The sequence below is a fragment of the Vicugna pacos genome, chromosome X (genome assembly GCF_048564905.1).
Source record: "Vicugna pacos chromosome X, VicPac4, whole genome shotgun sequence".
Taxonomy (NCBI): domain Eukaryota; kingdom Metazoa; phylum Chordata; class Mammalia; order Artiodactyla; family Camelidae; genus Vicugna; species Vicugna pacos.
Window position 1 is genome coordinate 13,922,997 of NC_133023.1, and position 22,713 is coordinate 13,945,709.

The 22,713-nt window shown below is 48.0% G+C and overlaps 1 protein-coding gene across 3 annotated transcripts in view; it reads right to left on the reverse strand.

Moving 5' to 3' along the window:
- Positions 1–1,811: 1,811 nt before the first annotated feature.
- Positions 1,812–22,713, reverse strand: part of PHKA2 (phosphorylase kinase regulatory subunit alpha 2) — a 75,248-nt gene continuing 54,346 nt past the window's right edge. The window contains exons 19-34 of one of the 3 annotated variants that reach the window (XM_006217695.4): positions 19,861–20,030; positions 18,918–19,091; positions 15,688–15,776; positions 14,566–14,699; positions 13,987–14,143; positions 13,131–13,210; positions 12,850–12,928; positions 12,618–12,747; positions 12,043–12,144; positions 9,859–9,977; positions 9,057–9,086; positions 7,565–7,618; positions 5,570–5,740; positions 3,902–3,955; positions 2,992–3,192; positions 1,812–2,462 (exon numbers count right to left, since the gene is read on the reverse strand). In XM_006217695.4, coding sequence (XP_006217757.1) covers positions 2,292–2,462; positions 2,992–3,192; positions 3,902–3,955; positions 5,570–5,740; positions 7,565–7,618; positions 9,057–9,086; positions 9,859–9,977; positions 12,043–12,144; positions 12,618–12,747; positions 12,850–12,928; positions 13,131–13,210; positions 13,987–14,143; positions 14,566–14,699; positions 15,688–15,776; positions 18,918–19,091; positions 19,861–20,030 — 1,915 coding nt within the window. In that variant the 3' untranslated portion in view covers positions 1,812–2,291. The remainder of the gene's footprint in view (positions 2,463–2,991; positions 3,193–3,901; positions 3,956–5,569; positions 5,741–7,564; positions 7,619–9,056; positions 9,087–9,858; positions 9,978–12,042; positions 12,145–12,617; positions 12,748–12,849; positions 12,929–13,130; positions 13,211–13,986; positions 14,144–14,565; positions 14,700–15,687; positions 15,777–18,917; positions 19,092–19,860; positions 20,031–22,713) is intronic. The other 2 variants (XM_072955725.1, XM_072955726.1) reach the window with 2 other exon arrangements.

Here is a 22,713-nt window from a genome sequence, read left to right on the forward strand (position 1 = left end):
CTCTTCTCCTGACCGCGTCTCGGTTGGTGAGCCCAAACACGGCATCTGCGGCTTTGCACGTCAGCCACAGGCAGGTGATTGTTCTAAATTAGCACCTGGCTCATTCTGGAGGGCTGTAACTCTTCCCGAGCCTTCGCCCAGAAGCACCTGGGCCTTTCACGGCTTGTACCTTTCTTGTATTATGTGTGTTTGAAATGATCCACCAGAGTGTCTGTCGGGTGAATGACACAAGTCTTGTTTATGTCAGGCAAGTCTTAAAGACACCAAAACTAAAGGCTGTGACCTCCCTGGACCCTCCAAGGCAAATAGGAGCCAAGAACCTTCCCAGGGAAGATGGGGCAGGGACGGGGTGTTCCAGGCACTGCAGGAGCTCCAGGGTGCAGGCAGGAGCTGCTGGCCAGGCCACCCACACTGTCTCTGGGATCGGCCCCCAGCGCCAGTGCTGCCTTCCCGTCCAGCACCTCATCTGACTCTGTCACACTGTCCCCACCACACTAAAACCTGGTCCTCTGTTCCCATCACCCTTCCTCTGTGGGATGAGGTCCTTGAGTGCTGAGTCGCATCTCACTTATCACTGCATTCGCACATCTGGCACAGGGCATCCCACCTGTGCTGATGAATGGAGGGAGGTGTCATAGGCTGACATTAATAGGAATAGGGGGATGCAGGAGTCCACTGGAGCAGAAACTGGGAGAGAGTTCACGGACTTTTTCTTTACGTAACTACTCTGTACCTCAGCAAGGAAAATATTGTGGTTTCAGAGAGATAGGAAAACGAAGGCGTTGAAGGCCTGTGTAAATGGTGCCTGTGCAGAACCCATGGGTAAGGGTGCTGAGGCCTGTGTTCCAGACTCTCTCCCAGGGGCAACTGTGAAGTATGTGGCTTGAAGAGAGGCTCTTTAGCAGGAAACATCAGGAAACGGGAGGCTTCCCTCCTGCCTTTCCTTGGCTTCAATTCTGGTTCCTACTGCATCAAAACTCGAGGGGCCCTGGGCCCCTTGCTGTCCCCTCAGAGCAGCTAGAGCATAGGCTTTCTCCACCGTCATGCAAACTTCCGAGCAAAGATCCAAAGGCCAAGTTTCCATTTCAGAGGCACAGCCATCACAAATTTAAGCCATGACTCTCAACCAGCTAGAGCTCACCATGAGGCCACCTGGCGACTGTCCTTTTAAAGTCCATTAGTCACAGAAAGGGTTTTCCCTCTTGGGTATGGTCCTCCTCCCGCCCCAACACCTGGAGAGAAGCTCCATCCACCAGGACGTGGGCAGAGATGGCCAAGGTCCTGCCCTATCAGGGCTCATCCTTGCTCCTCTATAATCAAAGCCTCCAACCACAACTACCTGAGAGCGTCCCCAGGGCCAAAGTGCTTCTGTGAGGAGGGCTCGAGGCCCCAGCTTGGCTCTGTCATAGAGGGGAGCACTGTTTCTGCACATCTGGTGCTGCAGACGCGTGTGGCTCTCCCAGAACACAGGGAAAGTGCCGCTCCCTGCCAGCCGTCACCCCATGTCGGGGTGGCAGGGCACAGGGGGTCTCGGCCTGCACCAGCCCCCAAACAACAGTTGGCCCAGCTAGCACAGTTGGCTCCTCCCCAGCCTTTTGGAGGGTTAGATTCTGGAAGATGTGGGATTTTTCATAAAGCAGGAGAAACCCCTAATTCATGGGTGGCCAAGATAAAACCCTGAAAGACTATAAGGCAAAGTTAACTGGGAGCAATTTTCTAAATCTTGGTGAAAGAGAATTATGTCACATGAAGGGAGCAATGGCAATAAAACAAGAAGCCACGAAAGAAAGCAAGGCACAAGAAAACCAAACTTACACAGAAGGGGTTGTTCTATTTGGTCCACAGATAGACTGCATCCTGTTAAGATGTTCCCTTTGTCAAGGTCCGCCACTACTGGAAGGATCTTTCCATCTCTAAGATGTGTCACTAGCTCATCAGACGTGTTTTGGTAACTGCGGGAGCTGATTGAAGCTGCCTTCTCAGTTCCCTCTGCACTCAAAAGAGACCAATTTCCAATTCCTCCTCAGACTCCAGGAAACCAGATGCTGTAACAAATATTCCAGCGAAATGAATGCAGACAACGATCCCAGGGCGCTCCTCAGGGGAGCACAGGACTCAGCGGCTCTTTCTGTGGCTTGGATGAATACTGCTTTCAGGTCTGTCACTGCCATCTCCTCCCTGCCAGTGTTTCTGATGGGACATGCTTTTGTCACAGCACAGGGGATCTTGCGGAACAGAAGAAAGTTCTCAGGAGGTTGGGGAGCAAATGACAGAGGCAGCGTGCTGGGGCCCTATTGCATCTGGCAGCCTGAATTGGGCAGCAGTTCCTGCAAATGAGAAGCCACTGCCTTCGTTAGGTAGGTCATGGTCCCGTAAGCCCCACTGGGAGCACTGTCGTAAAAGAAGTGGCAAATTCCCGTGGCTTGGTCTTTCTCCAGTGTGTCCATGGCTCCGATCGACATCTGCAGCAGGAAGAGGCAGAGGTGATGGGTGAACAGAGGCCACGCTCCCCGCCCTGCGCTGACCCTGTGTGCCGCATGCCAGGGGAGCAGCGCTCCAGGTCTAATGGCAGGAGGCCCATGGCCCGGGGAGGACAGCTGACCTCTGCTCTGGGCTCCGCGTCCCACCTGCCCTACTTGGCAGCGCATCAACAAGAGGACGGTTTTTCCTAGCTCAACTTTGGTGCAGGACAAATGATTCATTTATATCGGGCCAGACACGTAGCAAGGCTGGTGTTGGCACTAAAACCTACGCTCAAACGGGCCTGTCTCCCGAGGTCTTTAGATTTCCCAGTGGCTGCTGTGCCGTTTTCTAACCAAATGGTTGACTTTTTTTTCGCCATCTGTGATGACTTTCTTCATTCGAGAATATTCTTTCCTATTGGACAAAGACTCCCTAGCTTTGACAGAGATAAATGCCAGCCAACCTGGCTACCTTGCCTCTGTGCCCATCTCAGTGGTGGGGGGACAGGGCAGGCTTGGACACACCCACCTGGTCCTGCAGGAACAGCTGGTTGGCCACCTGCACGATCTGGTCCACGTGGATGATGCCCCCGATGCTGTTCATCTCCGTGTCTGAGAGCAGTGTCAGCACCATGATGGCCTCCACCAGCAGCTGCCGGTACTCGGGCTGCGGCACTCGGTTCAGCACTGATTCAACGTGGACAGCAAACTTGATCTCCTGGGGGGTCATCTGCCAAAGGGACCAGCAGGAGAGGAGATCAAGAGTGAGCTGAGGACAGACACGGCCCTGTCACCCACGCTGCCCACAGCACCCATTGACTCAGCATAAATGCTGCCTCCTTTCTGGCCACTTTCTTGATTCCGCCTGTAGGAACCCTCTGGGGCAGGAGGCCAAAAGCTGTGCCACGGAGTCAGCCTGGTGCTGACATGATTCCCTACCCGACTGGACTGGGACTTTCAGGGGCAGGACCATTTTTTTTTTGATCTACCTTTCTTCATTATTCCTTGTGGCGTATAGCATGGTGCCTTGGGTAGAGTAAAAACTCAAAATTCAATATTTAAAAGAATGAATGGGGGAGAGAAACCAGGGACGATGACTGCTCTCAGTGGAGCGGGGGTCAGAGGAGGCTGCAGTGGGTCCCATGAATGTGGCGTGCAGCTGGGTCTTTTCTCTTAATATGGTTTTCGGGGGCAAATCGAAAGATCTGGACAGTCCAGATCTTTTCTGAGGGGAAGGAGAAAGAAAATGCTGTTTCTGAGGGGAGGAAAAACGTGTGAAAGAAACTTTGCAAAACTTGAGGGTTAAGCATATAGAAAGATCAGACCTACAATGGGCCTATGTGTAACAAGCTTGAAGGAAGTGTGTGTGGTCAGAGTCCAGCAAGGAGAGCACTGGCAGAAACCCACGCTAGGCCGGCAATCAGGTTTTCCCCTCATACCTCTCGTGTCGTCGAGGATGGGAGCACATAACCGTCGATGGACAGACCGTGGCACTGGAGGCAGAACGCACAGGTCAGGCACTAGAACGTGATTAAAAGTGCGCACAAACCCATGCACACACGCACACTCAAGTCGCTCGGCCCTGGAAGCTGGCGTGAGGACTGGTACACACCAGACTGTTAGTTATTTTTAGAGAGCTTGTTCTCACTGCCCACAGGCTGTGTTTTCGATGGAACAATTCTAGGGAAGCAGCAGGCATCTTTCAGATCTCACACGAACAACGCCCCAGGGAGGCTGGGTCCTCCTCTGTGGAAGCTCTGAGTTTCACTTGGCAACCTGGCCCTGGCGGCTGAGAGGCCCCCTCTGGTGCCAGATAAAGGGAGATGTGCCTGGCTCCTGCTGGCGAAGTGATACTTCTATGCCTTTGCAGGCATCTATTTTTGTGGTTTCTATAATAAGCACCGATCACAAAAGACTCGAGCACATGCACAGACACGCACACGCACACCCGCGTATATAAATATCAAGCGCTGGCTCAATACAAAATGCTGCTTTTTCATAATAAGAGTGTCTTGGTATCGAGCCAGTGGCAGCCCGGATGGAAGCACGTGAGGCCCCAGGAAGAGTAGGGAGATTTTCTAGGAACAGTTTCTTCTGCTCTCACTGGCTGCCTTCTAACTCCTCGGGCCTTGTGACAGCAGTCCACCTGCCTCTGTCCCCGGTGGGCTGAGGACGGAGCGCTGTGAACGCTCGTGCCTCCTGACCAGAGACCCCCTGCGGGCTCTGCTCCAGCGTGGGGACCAGAGTTGAGCTGCGAGGACAGGGACCGCTCTGACCTCCCTAGGCCCAGTTCCGTGAGGACGACCTCGGTCCCCACAGAGCAGACGTAATGCAGCCGCCTGGGGCTGTGGCTTTGGGAAGGGGGCTGGAGTCTGGGCTCTCTGAGATGGCTGTTCTCGTCTCTCCTACCGTGAAATGAGCTAACAAAAAGGGTTAAGGAAAAAATTGGCCTTGCCCACGGTTATTGGTTTGCACAGAAGCTTTTAAGGGAGGTAGACTGGTCCCTCTGTGCAAAAGGAAAGACAGGCTGGGGTGGGACCTGGGGAGACATGCATGCTCTGTGGCTGATGGGGGAGAAAGTGGGTGCAGAGCGCAGAGGGCACGGCTCCTGCGGGCTGTTCTGGGTTGTGCATGTTATGGTGTTTATCTGGAGCCTTCCCTGGTTCTTGCCTATGTTCTGACTTTTCTACGTTCCTGAAATATGTCAAAGGTGGTGCCACACAACCTTATCTAACTTGTAGTGGTTTTAGCCAGCATTTCTCAGGCAGAGGCGATTTGCCGCCCAGGGAACATGTGGCAATGTCTGGGGACATTTTGGTTAACACATGGAGGGAGGGGCACTACCAGCATCTGGTGGGTGGAGGCCGGGGATGTCGCTTAACATCCCACAATGCACAGGACCGCCCCCAAGAAAGGATTACCCAGCCCCAGATGTCAGCGGGGCCGAGGGGGCTCTAGGCCATGAGCTACCTAAGGTCGGGGGCTGAGCATTGACCTGTCCTGTAGCCACCTGCTATCTGTAGGTGCCACCACGCCACACAAGGAGTACAGGGACAGTGCATTTCCTGAGGGGCACCTGTGTAATGCGGCACAGCGGTTAAGCTCACCTTCTGAAGGATCTTCCACACCTTCTGGTAGAATCCCACAGGGACCCTGTTGATGGCACCATCCAACCTTCTCCTGCGCAGCCACTGGCCCTGCCGCTCCCCCCAGCCAATGTGGTGCCCGCCTGAGTCTGACGATGATGTGCCGGTGGGCGAGGATGGGGTGCTGGACCTCTGCAAGACAGGCAGGGCGTGGCCTTCAGAAACCTAACCGGCACCCCAGGGAAGGGCTGGTTACCAAGAGGGCAGCTCTGGGAACTAGTCAAAAACATCAGACCACCTCTTGCCCAGAGGAATGTGGTTCCTTGTTTCACCCTTGGCCAGTTCTTGAAGCTGGATTAGCTCTGTCATGCACCGGTTTGGCTACTAAACACCTTCCGTGCTCTCTTCCCAGCCCACAAGAGGTAGCACAGCATTAAAGCCCCTGACCTGATGGAGAGGCTGAGCAGGTCAGAGTACGGGCTCTAGGGGGCTGTGAACCCCAACTCAACGCCAGCTGCTTCAGGTTCTAACTCAGCCTCCTCTGAGCAGTGGGACCCAGGCGGGTGCCTGCATGTGTCTGAGACACGGAATGCCAGGAGCACGCCTGGCAGGTGTGGTCAGCTGGCACTGCTGCCTGAGGGCTCGCGGGGAGACCCCGGGCCTGCGGAGCCGGCACCTCCCTCAGGCCCTGCAGCCCAGGGAGACAGATGCCAAAGTGACTTGACTCCTGTGGTGCCATGGAGAGTGGTGGTCCCTTCCCCACGGAGCAGCGGCCACAGAGAATGCAACACATAATACAGGGGGAAGGCTCTGGAGCCCAAGAGTAGAGGCTGGAATCCACACGTGTAACAGGGCCCTCAGAGGTGATCGTATTTCCACCTTCCTTTTCAATCGCTGTCTACTTGGCCTGTTCTCAGCACAGCACCTTACCCTAATTTGGGGCAATGGCTGCCTCCGCTGAAGCCTTTGCTGAAGCAGAGGGAGAGGGCGTCCCCTCCTCTCCACCTCCTCCCCGAGGCTGCAGTTATTCTGGCCTCTGCGAGGGAAGCACTGGGGCCAGGCCAGCAGTTTGGCTTCTGCCTCGGGAACCACAGGCCTGCCCACAACCGGGGAGGCAGCTCTGAGGGGCTCCCAGTGGGGGCCTGAGACCAGGTGGGAAAGTGGGGCTCCCTTGGCGGGGTGGGGGAGGGGGGGCGAGGCCGCACCCAACCCTCCCTGTGGCCAAGCTCACGGCTGCTTTCTTTCCCTGGATAGATTCTCAGCCTTTGGCCTTCGGGTCAGGGAAGGAATAACCTTCATCCTTACACATGATCTTTCTTCTGGGCTATCTGGCACTTTGCTTTCTCAGTGTGCTACAGCCAATTTAAAGGTTTAAAAATGAAATCCAAATGTTCGGCAGGCTAGTAGGACAAGAGGCAGGAGTCTTCCAGAAGCACGCGATTTGACTTCGTAGGATCTTATTTTGAAAAGGCTGTGAGGCTGGGTTATACCACTGGGCTCATTACTGCCATTTAAATACGGCAACAATTAGATACAAATAAAAGTAATTACAGCCGCACTCATCAATGACTCAGCTGGTTTTCTCCCAGTTTCGGGAGGAAGATTCAGACTCGCCTCTGCAATTAGAACATTTCCTAGTCCTCCATCTCCTCTGGGGCCTCAAGCCGAGCTTACGAGGTGCTCATCAGCACCTGCAGGCACTGGGCCACCCCTGTGGCTTGAGAGAGAGGTACAGAACAAATGCCTTGAAGGTTCCAAAAGCTCCTGGGAATTGGTGAGGTGCGTGTTCCTCACCCACACCCCAGCGAGGGGCACAAGCAGAAAACTCGACGGAAAATCCAAGCTTGCTTCTACAAGTTCTCAGCTTGCTTTCTAGACTCTCCTCACAATGACAGTCAAGTGAAAACACTTAAACCTGGTCACGTCTTCGGGAGTTAGGGGTGTGGGAGCAGGAGAGGGGCAACTGTGGATTCAGACCCCACAAAGGAGGAGGAGGAGGTGAGACGTGTGGTTTACCGCAGACTTGGAGGAGTGCGCACTGCCGGACGCGGCCTGGCTCACGGAAAAGAGCTACAACACAAAGAGAGTCCACTCAGTCATGTGCAGTGACACCAAAGGACGCAGGCAGAGAGAAGGTACATAGAACAGCCTCGGAAACAGCGGCAGGAGGAAGGTGCAGAGGACGCGGGCATCCAGGAGTTCTCACTCTTCCCGGAGCTCTGGGCTCCGCACAACGGAGGAGCTGGGGAATGCTTTCTCTGCTGGTGAAGTGTTCCCACGACTACTCGGATGTGGAGGGTGCCTCATCGAGCTAGGATGCAGCTTATATTCCAAAGTCACAGCCATGAAATACTCATCTCTTATGTTAAGAGTGGTGAAAATCTAGAGATCAACCAGATACCCATAACCAGCATTTAGCATCTTGTACCTGCTGGCATTCAACAGATACTGGTTAAATGAACGAGTAAGAGCAGGCTGATGAGCTTTGGCCAAACAAGTATTTTCCTCACCTAAAAATCTAGACTGAATTTTTTACCTGCATAGGGAGTGCCTGAGCACATACACACATGCACCCACGCTGTTCTTGCAAAAGCAATTAGAAATTTAAAATGCCACAGCATCTATTAAATTTTGAACAGAGAATAACGTATTTCCTTGATGTAAAAGACCAAATACAAAGCTTGTACTGGCTAACTGGATCTAAACCCATCAAAGAAAAAGGCTGGTCATTTTGTCCCCATAATATGCAAGGATGGCATTACATGGTAACAGAAGGAACCACCCATATTCAGCCACAGTCAGCTGCCATTGAGATGTAGGTAGCCAGAGGGACGATGCCACCAAGTGGCTGGTAAAGGAAGATGTCTGGAAAGTCTGTTCCTTACTTGGAAAGAGCATCAATTAGAATGAGAGAGCATGGATGTTTTTCCCAGGGACAATATAGAGAATCCACACGTCAGTATACGATTCCTCTGCGCTCTTTGGTGTCACAGAGACATTAAATCACTAGGAATGTGACTCCAATTTTCTGAAGGGAGGAGAAGGAAGTATGTCCCAAGAGTGATATAAAAGTACAGTATCCTAACATTTTTTTCCTTATAGGGTTAAATCCCCCCAGGCAATCTGGGGTCAGGAAATATTAGTATTCCACTGATATAATCGATGACCACATTTTACTTGGCCCTACTTATTTCCCTCCTTTTTGAACAGAAACTCCTGCCAAGGCAGAGCCTGGGACCATCTCTTTCACATAGTCTCCTACCAAACCCAAGAGTTTGACAAATGGAAAAAGGTACGGGGCAAGGTCATTTCTCCTCTTTCAAGTCCAGCACTCTGCTCGTCCCCAGGGCTGCCTGTACAGCCTGCCGACCCTTCCACCCAAGCCTGTTAGATGGGCAGAACCATCCTCCACACGCTCAGTCTCTGTTCTCACAGCCTCACTTTCCACAGTCAAGCCAGAAAGAACATGAAGCACAATAAAGGATGAAACAAGACAAAGATGTTTCACCTGGTCGTCAACACTAAATCGCCTAGTCATCTGAAAGTAAAAATATATTAGGAAATAAAAATCAGTTTTGAACTAAGGATGCCTTACTACTTCTATCACCCTCTAGATCATCCAAGGAAGTGTTGGTCCAGCTGCAGGGTGTGACCCATGAGTGCCTCACGGACTCAATTGAGTGAGTCATCATTTGAAATGGAGGAGAAAATCCGAGTGCATTTCTCACTGCAGGTCATGGTCAGAAGGAAACTATTTCCTTCTCAATCACGGTTTAGCCTACCACAGTCCCTGGGACATTAGGACTGAAAGGTCATTGACTTGCAGTCCTGCGGGGTCAGTTCGGAAAGAATTTGTTGTGAATTAAATAAAGGTGAGAAAAAAAAAAACACCCCAAAATACCAGTGGATAGTGGGAAGTACAGGTGTCACGAGCATTCTATTTCTAGACTCCTCTCACTGTTTCACTTGAAGGACACATTTGATGGAGGGATGATTCAGTTATCTTTTGTACAACTTTACTTTTCAAATGCCTGTGGCCCACTTGAAAGAGCAGTTCTCGGCAACAGGCAAACATTGGGGAAGGGTATTTTCCAGAACGCTCACGTAACCCGTTAATGTTAAGGATGAGTGTGAGTGGCTGTGGGATATCTGGGTACAGGGTGTGTGCAGATTCCGGGGCAGAAGGGATTGCACATCCTTTATGAAGCTTGCTGCACCCTGCATGCCCTGGGTTTCTATCATTTTCCAAGTTGAGCCTGGGCAGGAAGACCAGTTCCTTCCCGGCACTGCTGCCACTGAGCTCTTCTTACCTGTTTCATCTCACTCCTCAGCCTGCTGATGCCACTCCTCTCGGTTTTGGTGACTCCAGTATGTCCCACCTCATGGATGGAGATGGCTGGGCTGGATGTGGAGGAATGGATGGGTCGCACTGGAAGGGAAACATATACACATGGTTCTTAGAAACTGTATCGCGTCTGCCGTGAGAGAGGAATATACACGCATGTGCTTATTTATTGTATCTGCCTATCTCCCCGACTTGACTCCCCGCTCCATTAGAGGAGGCCTCGTCGGCCCTGGCCAGCGATGTTTCCAGCACCTGGAGCAGTGCCTGCTACACAGCACAGGCTCAATATGCATTTGAGCAAATGGATGATAGAGTGAACATCACTGAAGCAGCAGGCAGAAAACACTGGATGGCCAGAGAACCCTTCAGTGATTTGACTGAATCATTTTTACCTCTCCAAATGCACCCCCTTCCTTGTAGAACTGAGACCACCCAATTAAGGTCCAGTCTTGGGGCCAGAGAGGCAAGTCCTGGGAGAACAAGCCGACCAAGGGCTGGAGGAGCAGAAGACCCGGCTACCCCATCACGGAAGGGACCCCGCTCCACCCTGCGGCAGCGCCCCCACTAACCACTCCTGCGCCGTACTCACAGCGATCATCCTAAAGGATGTGACCGTGTTACTGCCCCCTCGGAACCCCTCCAGGCCTAGCCTGTCTTCAGCAAAAGCCCATACAAAGCCCCTCGGGCTGCTCCCTCCTCCCACCGCCTGCTCTCCTCTGCGGGCTGCTTCCTTTCCTCCTGCAGGCCCAGCTCTAGGGTCACTTCCTTGGGCTGCGTCCTCTGTGTGCCCTGCCTTCCCACCCTCCCCACCTCCACACCATGGGAGTAGGGGGCAAGGAGCACTGCCCAAGGGTGTAGAGACAAATAAGGAGACAAAGGACAGCAGAGAGGGAGGACCCACAAAGGAAATATAATGATTACCCAGAAGGAAGGAGGGACACTGGTAAAGTGGAAAACAGAAGCCAAAGGGGTCTGGGAAGCTAGAGTGGGGCCTCTATGGGGTGGGCATTAGCTGGAAATATTTATCTCAGACATCTCAGGATTTAATCAAATTCTAAGACTATTTGAGTTTCCTAATGTATAAACATTGAACAGTTACAAAGGACAATTAACAATGATGTTACATGCAAAAAGACAGGACCTGTTCTGGCCTTGCCTGCAGTTAGACATATTTATGGTTTCAAGTGACAGTACTCTGTTCCTAGTTTTCTAAGTTTCTACATCTAATGACAGTTGTTTAGTAATTATCTAGGTCAAACCACGTATATTATTTTGATGAGCACAACACATTAAATATTTATCTTGTATATGTACATTTCAAGGACTGTGCATTTGAAAGAACTGAAAATTACTTTTGGAAAAGGATCTTGAGCATTCCTCCTTCAGGAAAGGAGAAAAGCCACCAGAACACATCTGACTGCAACGCCGGCTTTCTCTACAGGCTGGTGCCCACTCTGGAGAAAAAATACTAAGTACCCAATGTCCTTCTTATTAAATAAAAGGAATGGCAGCCCACACTGCATTTCTTTGGCTTGATGAAATAAATTCACAAATGTATCTGCAAATCATTTTACTTTATAATGAGCAGAAATGATAATTGCTTCAATTATAATTAGGGAGCATTTGAGAACAGAATTCCACCAGGACTTGGGCAATTATATTTCCTAGCATCGCAAACAGGGTTCTGGTACAGATAAAAACTGAGTGAGCAAGACAGGGACAAAGCAAACTCCCTCAGCAAGAAAGTGCTATGAGGTCGTAGAGGGCTCTTCTCTGGGCCCATAAAGGGTGACGGGGTCTGGTTGAGAATGCTTGTACTCGAACCAAAGGCGGGGCACTCAGGTGATGGGAAAAGACAGCCCTCTCATGCTGACACCCTAGTCACCTCACCCCCTCCTAACGCCATGCCCAGGTGCACCTGCGGCTCTCCCAGCCAGCCCACGAGGGCTCACAAAGCCCCACAAGTCACAGCCTTAAACCTAGAACTCTGTCTCAGTGAGGTAGGAACCTTACACTCAGACATTATGTCCTGAATCTCGATTACTGGTGTCGACCTGCATATAAATGAAGCAGTTCCGGGCCACCTGGACACATCAGTCAAGCCCTCTCTGAACCCCTCCCCACAGAGGTAAGAGGAGCATTTACTTACTGCTTCTTTCAACACCAAACTCTTTTCCACTTAAAATATGGTGCAGGAGATTTTTCATATCAAAAGGGCTGAGGTTCATCAAACTTTCAGAAGCTTCTTCTCCTAAAAACAAACATCTTGTTAAGTGTCCCAGATACAGGGCTGAGAGGTACTAAGCCTTGGTGAGTCTGAATGCTGCTATTTAAATTGTGTATTTTCTTAACTCTCAGATGCATCATTTTTCATATTGTAATGACCCCCAATGTTGGAATGCATCTTGCAGTGGATTTACATATTTAGACTGGTAGGATGTCTCCCAGCAGAGGTGTTAGGAAATGGGGGATGACAGCTCACCACAATAAGGGACTTGGAAGTCAGGAGAAGAGCAGAAGATTCTAGTGCCTCATTCTCCCTAACACATGAAATTCAACACCCTGTGGTGGATGGTTTGGCTGAAGTTACATCTAACCTGGTCAAGCATGAGCACACCCAGAGGCTCAGAAGCCCGGGTTCCAGAATACTTGGGCAGGGTTCCCTGGGGCTGGGTGGGTGCAGGAGCCATGGAACTGCCCGTGAGCAGCCCTTGCGGGTCGCACCTGAACAGTTCAGGCTCCGTGCCAGCTCCGTGGCCATCACCTGAATGATCAGTCCAATCCGGAGCCTGAGCATCTCTACGAAGAGGCTGGGCTGCGCCCTGACGTACATGGCCAGGTACACCACAATCTCCTGACACAGGTGGAGACACGGTTTCAGAGACTGGGTAGTGGCAGGGAGGCCCCTGCTGCCCAGAAGCCTCGGCCCTGCCCCGCCCCGCCCCGGCCAGCTGACCTGGGTGAGGACGGCGATGCTGATGTCTTGCCCGCTGGCTTCATAGATGAGTTTCGTGAGCTCCTCAGGGGGAAGAGGCCTAGAAAGGAGCATCGGGACACAAACACCATGAGGATGCCCAAGAGTGTGCCTCCTAGCCCTCTGTGGAAGAGCTTCATTTTCCCACTGGAAGCTCTCGAGTGCCAGTGTCTTCTATTAAGACTCTTTTCCTGAATGGTGGATGGCACTGATGTTTTCCGCACGGTCCCCACAAACCTGAGGCCCCCAGGCTGAATACTTACGCAGAGATGGTCTTCTCCCGGGGTTCTGGTGGCAGGCCCACCGTGAGCTGCTTCTGGTGTGACAGCAGGTCTGTGCAGGCCTACTTATTTAGGAGGAGGGCAAGGGGCAGAAAGAGAGAGGTGAGCAAAGCCGACGGGGAAGGGTCACTGCCGATAAGATTATAAATTTACCTTTACAAATTTTATGACCCATGTTGCCATTTACTTGAAAAATTCTTACAAAGACACCCAGACTGAGCAACGTAGGCCGTGTTGGGTCCCTGTGATCTTTGTGGCCCCAGGCCTGGCTCTGCAGGGCCTTTTAGTGGGTATTTAATGCCCATCCACCACAGCAAACACACTGGATTCCCGGATAGTCCATAAGAGGGGTGGGCTGTCGCGAGTCCTAAGATGTTAAGAGTAAATGACCATATTATAGTCATAAACTGCCAGTTTCCCCGTTATTGACATATACTAAATACCACCACCTTACCATAACACTGAACTTGAATGTCTTAGAAAGCAGCTCTGGATTTTGCAGGGCCTCAGGGTGAAAATGTTAACGATGACTGTACTGCAGAGGTGCAGAATTAAGAGAGCTCTGTTTAAGATGGTGCCAGGCCAGAGAGCATTTTCATTTTATTTCTTGGTAAACCCTTTTCTGCAGCTAACAAGTAACAAAACTAATCAACTTGAATTTCATTTCCTCTGCTTGCCTTCCAAGAGCAGTGGGAGGTCAGGAGAGGAGGGCCTGCTCCATCTATATATTAAATAACCCATTTCCTTTACAAATAAGAGGTGCTTGCCTCCAGCTTCCGTAACAGGAAGAGGACATGGGGTTACAAAGGACAAATGGACACCCCGCGCAGCCTCTGACCTCAGCCAGGACCTCCACTTTCTTCCGGAGTAGGCCAGAGATGTAGCGGATCAGACCCCACTCCTGGTTCAAGCCGGCTTTCCCATACAGCTCACTAAGGAGGTTGTGAACTGTGACCCCGTGCTGTCCAGAGAGATGTGTGTCCCAGTTAGGACCCCTGTCAAGAGATGGAAAACCCCAGAAGTATGGCCCAGAACGTTGAAAGGCCAGATTCTCTCATAATCAAGCGCACTTGGCAGGGAGGGGAATGAATCACTGCACATTCTGCCAAGCCCTCAGAGGCCCTCCCAGTGCTTCTGAGTCTGACCAAGAGGGCTGCATCTTACCAAAGCACCCCTTCTGTCTACTTGAAACAGAAGTCTAACACTGGGCAACGGTGAGATCCTGGCCTCACCCAGTATTCTCGTCCTCAAGGCCAGCATTAGTAGGCAGGGGAGGGTACGGAAGTATGTTCATGATGATTCTGGGTAATTTGGGTGAATATGATCATGATGCAGCCTCCTGGAAGGCCAAGAAGACTAGGACAAAGAGCCAAGGAGAAAAAGGGAAAGCTCAACCTAGTGAAGACCATGAACTTACTTCATTACATACAGAATGTACAGAATGTCTGCTTGGTCCTGTAGGTTCGAGCAATCCTTCAGCTGCTCAACAAGCTTCTCACAGTCCACATCACCACGGTCATCTCTGGGAAAGTGGAAGTCATCTTCGGGAGCCTGGCCATACAAAAGCCAAAAAGCAGGAGAGAGGGGCTGAGCATGCAAACTTTTAGAAGATTAGGAAGTGACACACCAACCTGGTCTTGGAACTCTGCTGCTGTGCCACACTCCAGCTTTTCAGGGAGTCTTCTGTGGCTTTTTGTTTATATTTTTGATCAATGAATCACTGTTTTAGTCAATGTTTGCAAGAGACTGAACTGAACAGGTTAAAATAGGTATAAATTTTATTCATGTAAAGTTCAAAAACAGGCAAAACTCTTGCTAGCAGTTACCTTTGGAGTGGAGCGGGAGGAGGTGAGTGGCAGGGGCACAGGGGCGGCTGTCACTTACACGGGTCTGTTGGCTCGGTGATAATGCACTGAGCCCTATGCTCATACTTCATACACTTCTCTATATATGTTAAACTTCAATAAAATATCTTTTTGAAGGCAAAACAAATACAAAAAATATGTGAGTTTTAAATAACCTAAAATTGAGGTTAAGTTAAAATCGTCTCCAGCAGACAATGAATCTTTCTATTCATGTGGAATAAAATCAGAGGAGACTCTGGAAAAAATAACAAATTAGGGGAGTCAATGGGGAACACCCTGAGATTTTATTCTCTGGAGGAATCTTTTTCTGGTTTTGTAACCTGCTCCACAAGTAGCCCGGCCTTGGCTGGCTGGCACAGATGGGCCAGGGCTGGTGGTGAGCCAGCTCCCTCCTCTAGTGGGACACGGGTTCTGACGAGTAGGTAGAAAGTCAGTAGCCTTCTCCTACATGCAAAGTATAAAGGTTTGCATCAAATTCAGTGTGCATACTGACACGAAGCAGATTCCAGACAACTAAGTTAATGGGCACACATCAAAATCCAGAACTTCTAATCCTAAAAGTCCTGGATATCAAGGAATATGCTTTTTTGAGTTCAACCATTTAAAAGTTCTTGGGACTACATCAGCATCAAAGAACATTACAGTTTTTGAAAAAGTGATTCTAAACATTTTACCTTTTTAAGGAGTGGCTGAGGGGAATCAACAAGATTCAGTGACTTACGGTGGGCACTTAGAATTTTAGTTGGCAGAGCCATGGGAACAACTAGAAGATAAAAGAGAGAGCTCTTCTGAAAAGGAGGAAGGATAAAACACTTATTTTGAGAGGTACAATACAAACCAAATAAGAAATGATGACTTAGTTTAATTAATTTCAACACTAACTTTTTACATAGCCACATCATGTGCTAAGTCTGAAAACGAAGTGAGCAGGACACAGATCTTGCTTTAAGGAGCTGAACTTTACTTTTCTCTCTTAGAATTCAGGGAAAATTAAACAGCATCTTAGAACTAGAAGGAGCCTTAGAAATGATTAAGCCCGACCTCTTTCTTTCAGGTGTGGAAACTGGGAACCAGACAGGATAGACCATTTGTCCAAGGTCACTGGCCTTCTCATAATCAAGGTGTCCCCACTTCCTGTCTACTATGTATTTCACTTTGCCACTGCTGGGTGTTAGTGCTTGTTTTTTAACCACCTTTAAATGTTATCATCACCAATGCTTATTCATTCAGCCATCTCCACCTGCCAGGCTACATCATATCATCTTGGGAAAATAAGTACCTTTCAAGGTAAAGATGAGGCATATTTAAAAGCCATTTATAGATCTCCAGGTTACACTAGTGAATTTAACATACATTTTAACTTTATTTCCTCTCAATCCCCCACTAACACCACAGAAAATAATTAAAGAAAAAAAAAAAGACAAATCCTAAAGAATAGGGAAAAGCAGGAGAGAAGACAAGAGCAACAACATTTTGGAAGTGGGGAAGCTGATGGATAAAAGGTAACTGGTTTAGTAGACACAAGGCAACCAAACCCCAAGTCTGCAGTGAGGAAAGCCAAGAACCAGTCAGGTTAATATCAGAATCCTCAGAGGCCTAAGGAGCTTGCTGCATCATGGACCTCTGGAACTGGGGGCAGTCTAGAGAGGGTATCCAAAATAAGATGGAGGAGAAGCTATGGGAGAGGCTGTGAGCTCCCTAGACGTCCTCTGCAACCCCACAGCTTGCCAACTGCCTTGCTCACCCCGATAGAAGCCTAGAGGGTCTCTCTAAAGAGGGTAAAAAAGGGGGGGAGCTATGTCTGGAAGAGGTACTGACCCACATGTCTGAAGGCCGAGCACATTCCTTAGGGGAAATAAATGATTGTATAGCTCCAAGCAATCAGATCTTTACCTGTTAAAAAGGAGACTGCAAAGGAGACTGTAGAGTATCTCTGGGAAATCTGCCCGGCCTCCACCCATAAACCCACTTACATGCTTGGAGAGTCTCATGTATGAGCAGATAACCAAGGACAGGAGGACAGACTCAAATGCGAAAGACAGAAACCAAAAGAAACAGGAAAAACTGACTTGGGGGAAATGGAAACCATTTAGGGAGAAGAAATGTAAAAAAAACAAACAACTACAAAAAGTCCTGCCATTAATATTCTCAGAGTAATAAGAAATTATACTGCATGCATGAAACAAGAATGGATGCAATTCGTAGAACAAAGATTTAAAACATGACAGCAAAAGTGGAAAAACTCAGTTGAACAGGTGGAACAAAAAGCTGAGGCAATTGCCCTCAGAACAGAGCAAAAGACAGAGAAATGGAAGACAGAAGAGAAACAATAAAGACTTCTCCAGGAGGTCAACACTGGAATCATAAAGTATCAGAAAGAGAGGACAGAGAGAATGTAGGGAAGGAAATGAGTCAAGAAATTTTTTAGAAAAACTTTAAAACTGAAAAACTGAAAGCAAAAATCATAAATTTCCCGATTGAAAAGGTCTGCTGAGCAGCCAACACTGTGGATGAAAATATACCCAGAGCAAGGCACATCACTGAAATTTCAGAACCTGGGAACAGAGAAAATCTTAAAAAGTTTATATTTGAACGATCAATAGTCAGAATGGGTTTAGATTTCTCAACAGCAACACTGACAGCAAAGGGACAATGAAGTGATACTTTCAAAATTCTGAAGGAAACTTTTAGTAAAATTCTATACCCAGCTAAATTCTCAAATAGAAACAGAATATAGCAGACTTGCAAAGTCTCAACAATTTTACCCACCATGCACTGTTTTCTCAGGAAACAACTGGATGTCCTCCACCAAAAAAAGGGAGTAAGCTAAGGAGGAGGAAAAGTTGAGACACAGAAAACAGGAGAGCCAACAAAGGAGACAAGGATGTCTCCAGGATGATTGTGAAAGATCCCATGACAAAATCTGCATCCCAGACATGGAGGGAAACAGGCCAAAAGGGGCAGTGAACCCCAGAAACAAGCAAGTTGAGGGCTGTCATCACCATGCTCTCTTCCACTGTACCATGTTTTTAACCTATTGAAACTATTTCAGAATGTATTCCATTAAAGGTATAAATCGAGAAAGGGGAACATGCCAGATTCAGGAAACAGGGAACCCAACTTAAGAGATAAGCAAAGGCAATTCCAAGTATTACGGTAAAGTCAAGTCCTAGGATGCCAGGTATGCAGCAGGCCTAGAGTTCAATAAGCTGGATGGAAGGGGACTTCTGGACGCTAAGTAAAGCAGCGGAGCCCAGAGATTCGTGCATATGATTGACCTTGTGAAAATTTGTATGGCAAGACCATTGGAAGCTATAGAAAGGAAACAAAGCAAATTAAAAGATAGGATGATATGACATTGTAAAATGACTATAACTCAATAAAAAATGTTTAAAAAAATAATAAAGGCAAAAAATGATAGGGCAATGATAAACTTTAGAAAAAACAAAAAGTAAAAATGATACTATAATCACAGTATACTATACTGCTCAGTCATAATATTTACATACATACAATGATGTAAATAGTGAATACTGACTTAACTAAACCTTAATACAAACTGCACAGATAGGTTAGAAGTGAAGCAGAGGAATGGTGATTTAAGAGCTAAATCCTTACCCGCATAAGAGAAAGTCAACAGATACCAAATAAAGCCGATGCATCAAAAGAAAGCAGTATAGACACAGTATTTTAGAAATACGGAGATACATAAATGCCAGAAGAACAACTAAGAGTTTTAAAGTGATTGCCCCTAAGTAGGACAGTGGGGAGGGGAGGGGAGAGATGAGGCAGGAAAGATCTGCATTTTGCTGCCTTTTAGGATTCTTTGACTTTTATATTGTGTTCATGCATTACTTTGATGAAAGAAGTTACTTTAATAGGCAGAAAAGAGTTAATAACATACATGGAATTTCCAAACCCTTTGCTTTTGCCATGACAGAAAGTATATCCCAAGTGGAGTGGATGGCGCTGAAAACATGGCTGTCCTCTGTCTTCTTACAAAGAGGTGGCAGATAGCACTTCGAGGATGTGCTTTGCAGGAGGTGGCTGATATACTGGTCAAGTTCATCCTGGCTTTCTATAATTACACAGGTAAGAAAAAGCCAATGAAAACAAGCTGCACAAATAACCCAAATGCATAACAGTGATTCTGTGTAGCATGAAGTGCTTAGTAGATTTAGTGGAAGACAACATTTTGATACAGATATCTGACCTCCCACCCACCCCCAGAGAGCAAAGAGATTTATGTAGATAATGTATGTGTTCATAAAGTTATTGTTTGGAAAAACTTCATCCAAGGAAAAGAAAATACATGTCAAGATAGTGTTTATATCACATCATCCCAAGATGACCTGAATATGTAAGACAACCAGAGGGTCAGCAGCCAACATTTTATCTTTTTGCTTTAATCTGTCATGAGTAACATACATTATGGAACCCTCAGCCCCAATCCCAATTACTAAGCAAAAGTAAACAACAGGTCACTTCAACCCAAAACCTCCCTCAGTTTGAGAAATTATATACATAAATAGGATTTCATCAGTTACATCCAATCAAAACTAAGATCATCCTACTATCCCTTTGAAAATTCAAGTGTTTCTGTCTTCATATTTCATGAAAAGTCTGCATTCCTGAAACTCTTTGTCCCTCTAGGTTTTAAAAAAGCCCCACTTTTGCAGTTTAGGTTTTTAAACTGGCATCTTATTCATTTTAATACGTGAAAGTTTTCAAAGCCTCTTTTTTTGTTAATTACCATTTTCTGTGCTTGAGTTTTAGGACAATTTTATCACAATGCCAAGGTTTAAATAAATTCAGTGAACCACCTACAAAGGCATTACAAACCGTACCTTGATTATAGGTATCTTCCAAGTATCCTCCCAAATCTGAATCACTATCAGGACTGAAGCTCCCTTCACTGGCACCATCAAACAACTTCTCATCACAGTCTGGATCCAGGAAGGTCAGATACGTATAGAAAGAGGTGGTGAGAAATTCCGAAAGACTCCCTAATTTTACTCTGCCAAGGAGACATTGTGTTAGAGATACAGGTGCATGTGGACCAACTTCCACTGTGAATCATTGAGAGACTTTTCAACAACCAGGTGGTGCTTCTGCCAGAATCAATAAATACGTCACTCTGCAGATTGCCCCATATAAGTAGTCAGCCAAGAAACTAAAATGAAAATTCAATAGCAAGTATGAAGTGGAATCACACAGCATATTAAAAGCCAAAATGAATCATGCTGATTTCTTACTCCCAAACCCAATACAAATAGAAATCTATTTCCTTGAACCAACCAAATATTACAAAACATAGAGTGAACTAGAACCAACCCTTGGGTGTTTCTGCCCTAAAATGACTGGAGCAGAACAAAACCAAAAGCAAAAATTCTCTGGGGGCTCTCGTGCTATCTTTTATGAGTCCCTACCACACAGTCACACAAGCGGGCGTTAGAAGCAGGGTATATGTTGGGAGAGGAGCACATCAAAGATCTCTAGAAGGAAGGTGATGGCAGGCCATCCCCAGATCAGAACAGTGGCCCAGAGTGGCCCTATTACATTATCAGCCTGGGTAAAGTTCCACCAAAAACTAGGAGCTGGGTCTAGCAGTATGGGGTTCTGCTGCAAAGGCTGCAGGCTTCACATTCTGCAAGTTCAGCCCCAGGTTTGGGGAGCAAGTAGGATGTCCACCCTGCAGAATGCAAGCAATCTAAAACATTAGAGCTGGAAGCTGAAAACAATGGGATGCATCAGAGGTACCAGCATCAGGTTTGACTAGTTTAAATAGCTTAGTTTAAGGAGAGTAAACAGAAGCATGCAATGCAAATGAATTCAAAGGTGCGGGAGCTTCAATGGGCAAACACAGACTACATCAAGAAACACTGCCTGAGAGAGAGAAAAGCCTTCCCTTAATAAAGTAAAAACTTTTTCCCCCTTGAGCCAGTTCTAAGGATTGTTTTGCCCTGAGGTTAGGGAACAGGAAGAGGTGAGATGGAGCCAAGGGAACATTTCTCTCTGATGAAGTTGAAAGGAGTCAGGGCAAAGGCGGAAAGGTAGTAATTTAAAAATATTTCTGATAGCGAACTACCCCAGGTGGGTCCGGAGGGTAGAACTTGGCATGGAGAGTGAATTCAGCTTTTTAAATACCCTCAGACCTAAAAAAGAGCCAAAATGAGATTCAACTTCAATTCCAAAGAACTTAATAGGAAAGGGTAGCTGATAGAGCCTGGGCACTCCTGTCCCATGCTTCTCTGAATTGTTGGCTGTACTCTATAACCAGGAGGCCCTCCGGATTCCTATAAGCCCCCACCCAGCTCAGCATGGTGGTTAGAGCCTGGTTTCTGGGTTCATGTGGAGTTTCTGCACCTACTTACTCATCCTGTGCCCCTGGCCCTCTGAGCCTACAGATCCTTGTGCATAAAATGGGAAAACAGCCCAAGCGACAAAGCATAGACTAAATGAGACAACGCACCCAAAGCCACAAATAGCACACTATAGGTGCTCAATTAACTGCAGACAGTATCCTTTTGACAATGGTTAGATTTCAATTAAATAATTTATTTTTGAAAAGTTAATTATGGGCGTATGGTATTGTCTCTCGGTTATGACACCATATGCCAGGTGGTAAAGTGGTCCAAGCTGGAGAAGAAATGTACGAAAGTGGATGCCAAGTGCAGCTATGGTGCCAGCCCTGGAATGTAGATGGCAGAACACTGGGGATGGTGTCTCACTGACACTCATGACAGGTCAGGAGAAGCTCGGAGCGAGGGCCACTTCAAGTCTACAGCAAAACTCACAGCAGGGTTGGTGAGCAGAGGTGCCAACCCAGGTGCTCAGAAATATAGTGACTCAACCCTGAAGACATCAGGCTAAGTGGGATAAGCCAGTCCCCAACAAATACTGGGTAAGTCCACCTAGATGAGACACCTAGAGAAAAAGTAGATGGTGGTTGCCAGGGGCTGGGGAAATGGAGAGTGGTTTGATGGGCACGGACTTTCAGTTTTACAAGATGAAAAGACTTCCAGAGATTGGTTGCAAACAAGTGAATATACGTAGTATCACTGAACTGTATACTTCAAAATGGTTAAGACAGTAAATTGTGTGTGTATTTTACAGTTAAAAAAAATTACTGTGGCAGCAAGGTCCCTTATGTGGAAGGATGTGAGAAGGGCTGACTTCAACTCCCAACCACTGGCATTCCATCAGGGACCAAATGGCAGCCTCCCCGAGCCTGGGAAAGGCCATACATTATTCAGGCTGGCTGCACAGTGAGGTTCTCCTGGAGCCCTTCTGGCATATTCCAGGGGATTCTGAGAGATCAGGGAATAGATCCTACAGAGAAATCCTGTGCCTTGCGACAGTCATGGGGTACAAAAATGAAAGGGGTTTCCGTGGGAGGTGAGCCCCCTATTACACAAGGAGCTTAACTGTACCACCTGGGATCGCCCGCTGCACCGTGGGGCTCCAAAGTGGAATGGGCATCCCTCCACTGGGGCCAAGGGGCCAGTGGTCTAGGGAGACCCATTCAGGTGCTCTGCCATGAAGGGATTTGTGAAGTTTGGTGAATTACTCTTAAGGTGTCAGCACACTCAAGTCAATTCAAGGAGTGAATACTGAGCACCTGCCAGATCCCAGGCTCTGGGTGTTCTCTTCCACTCCTTTTACTAGAAACAGACAGCATATCATACGTGCGTTCCAGG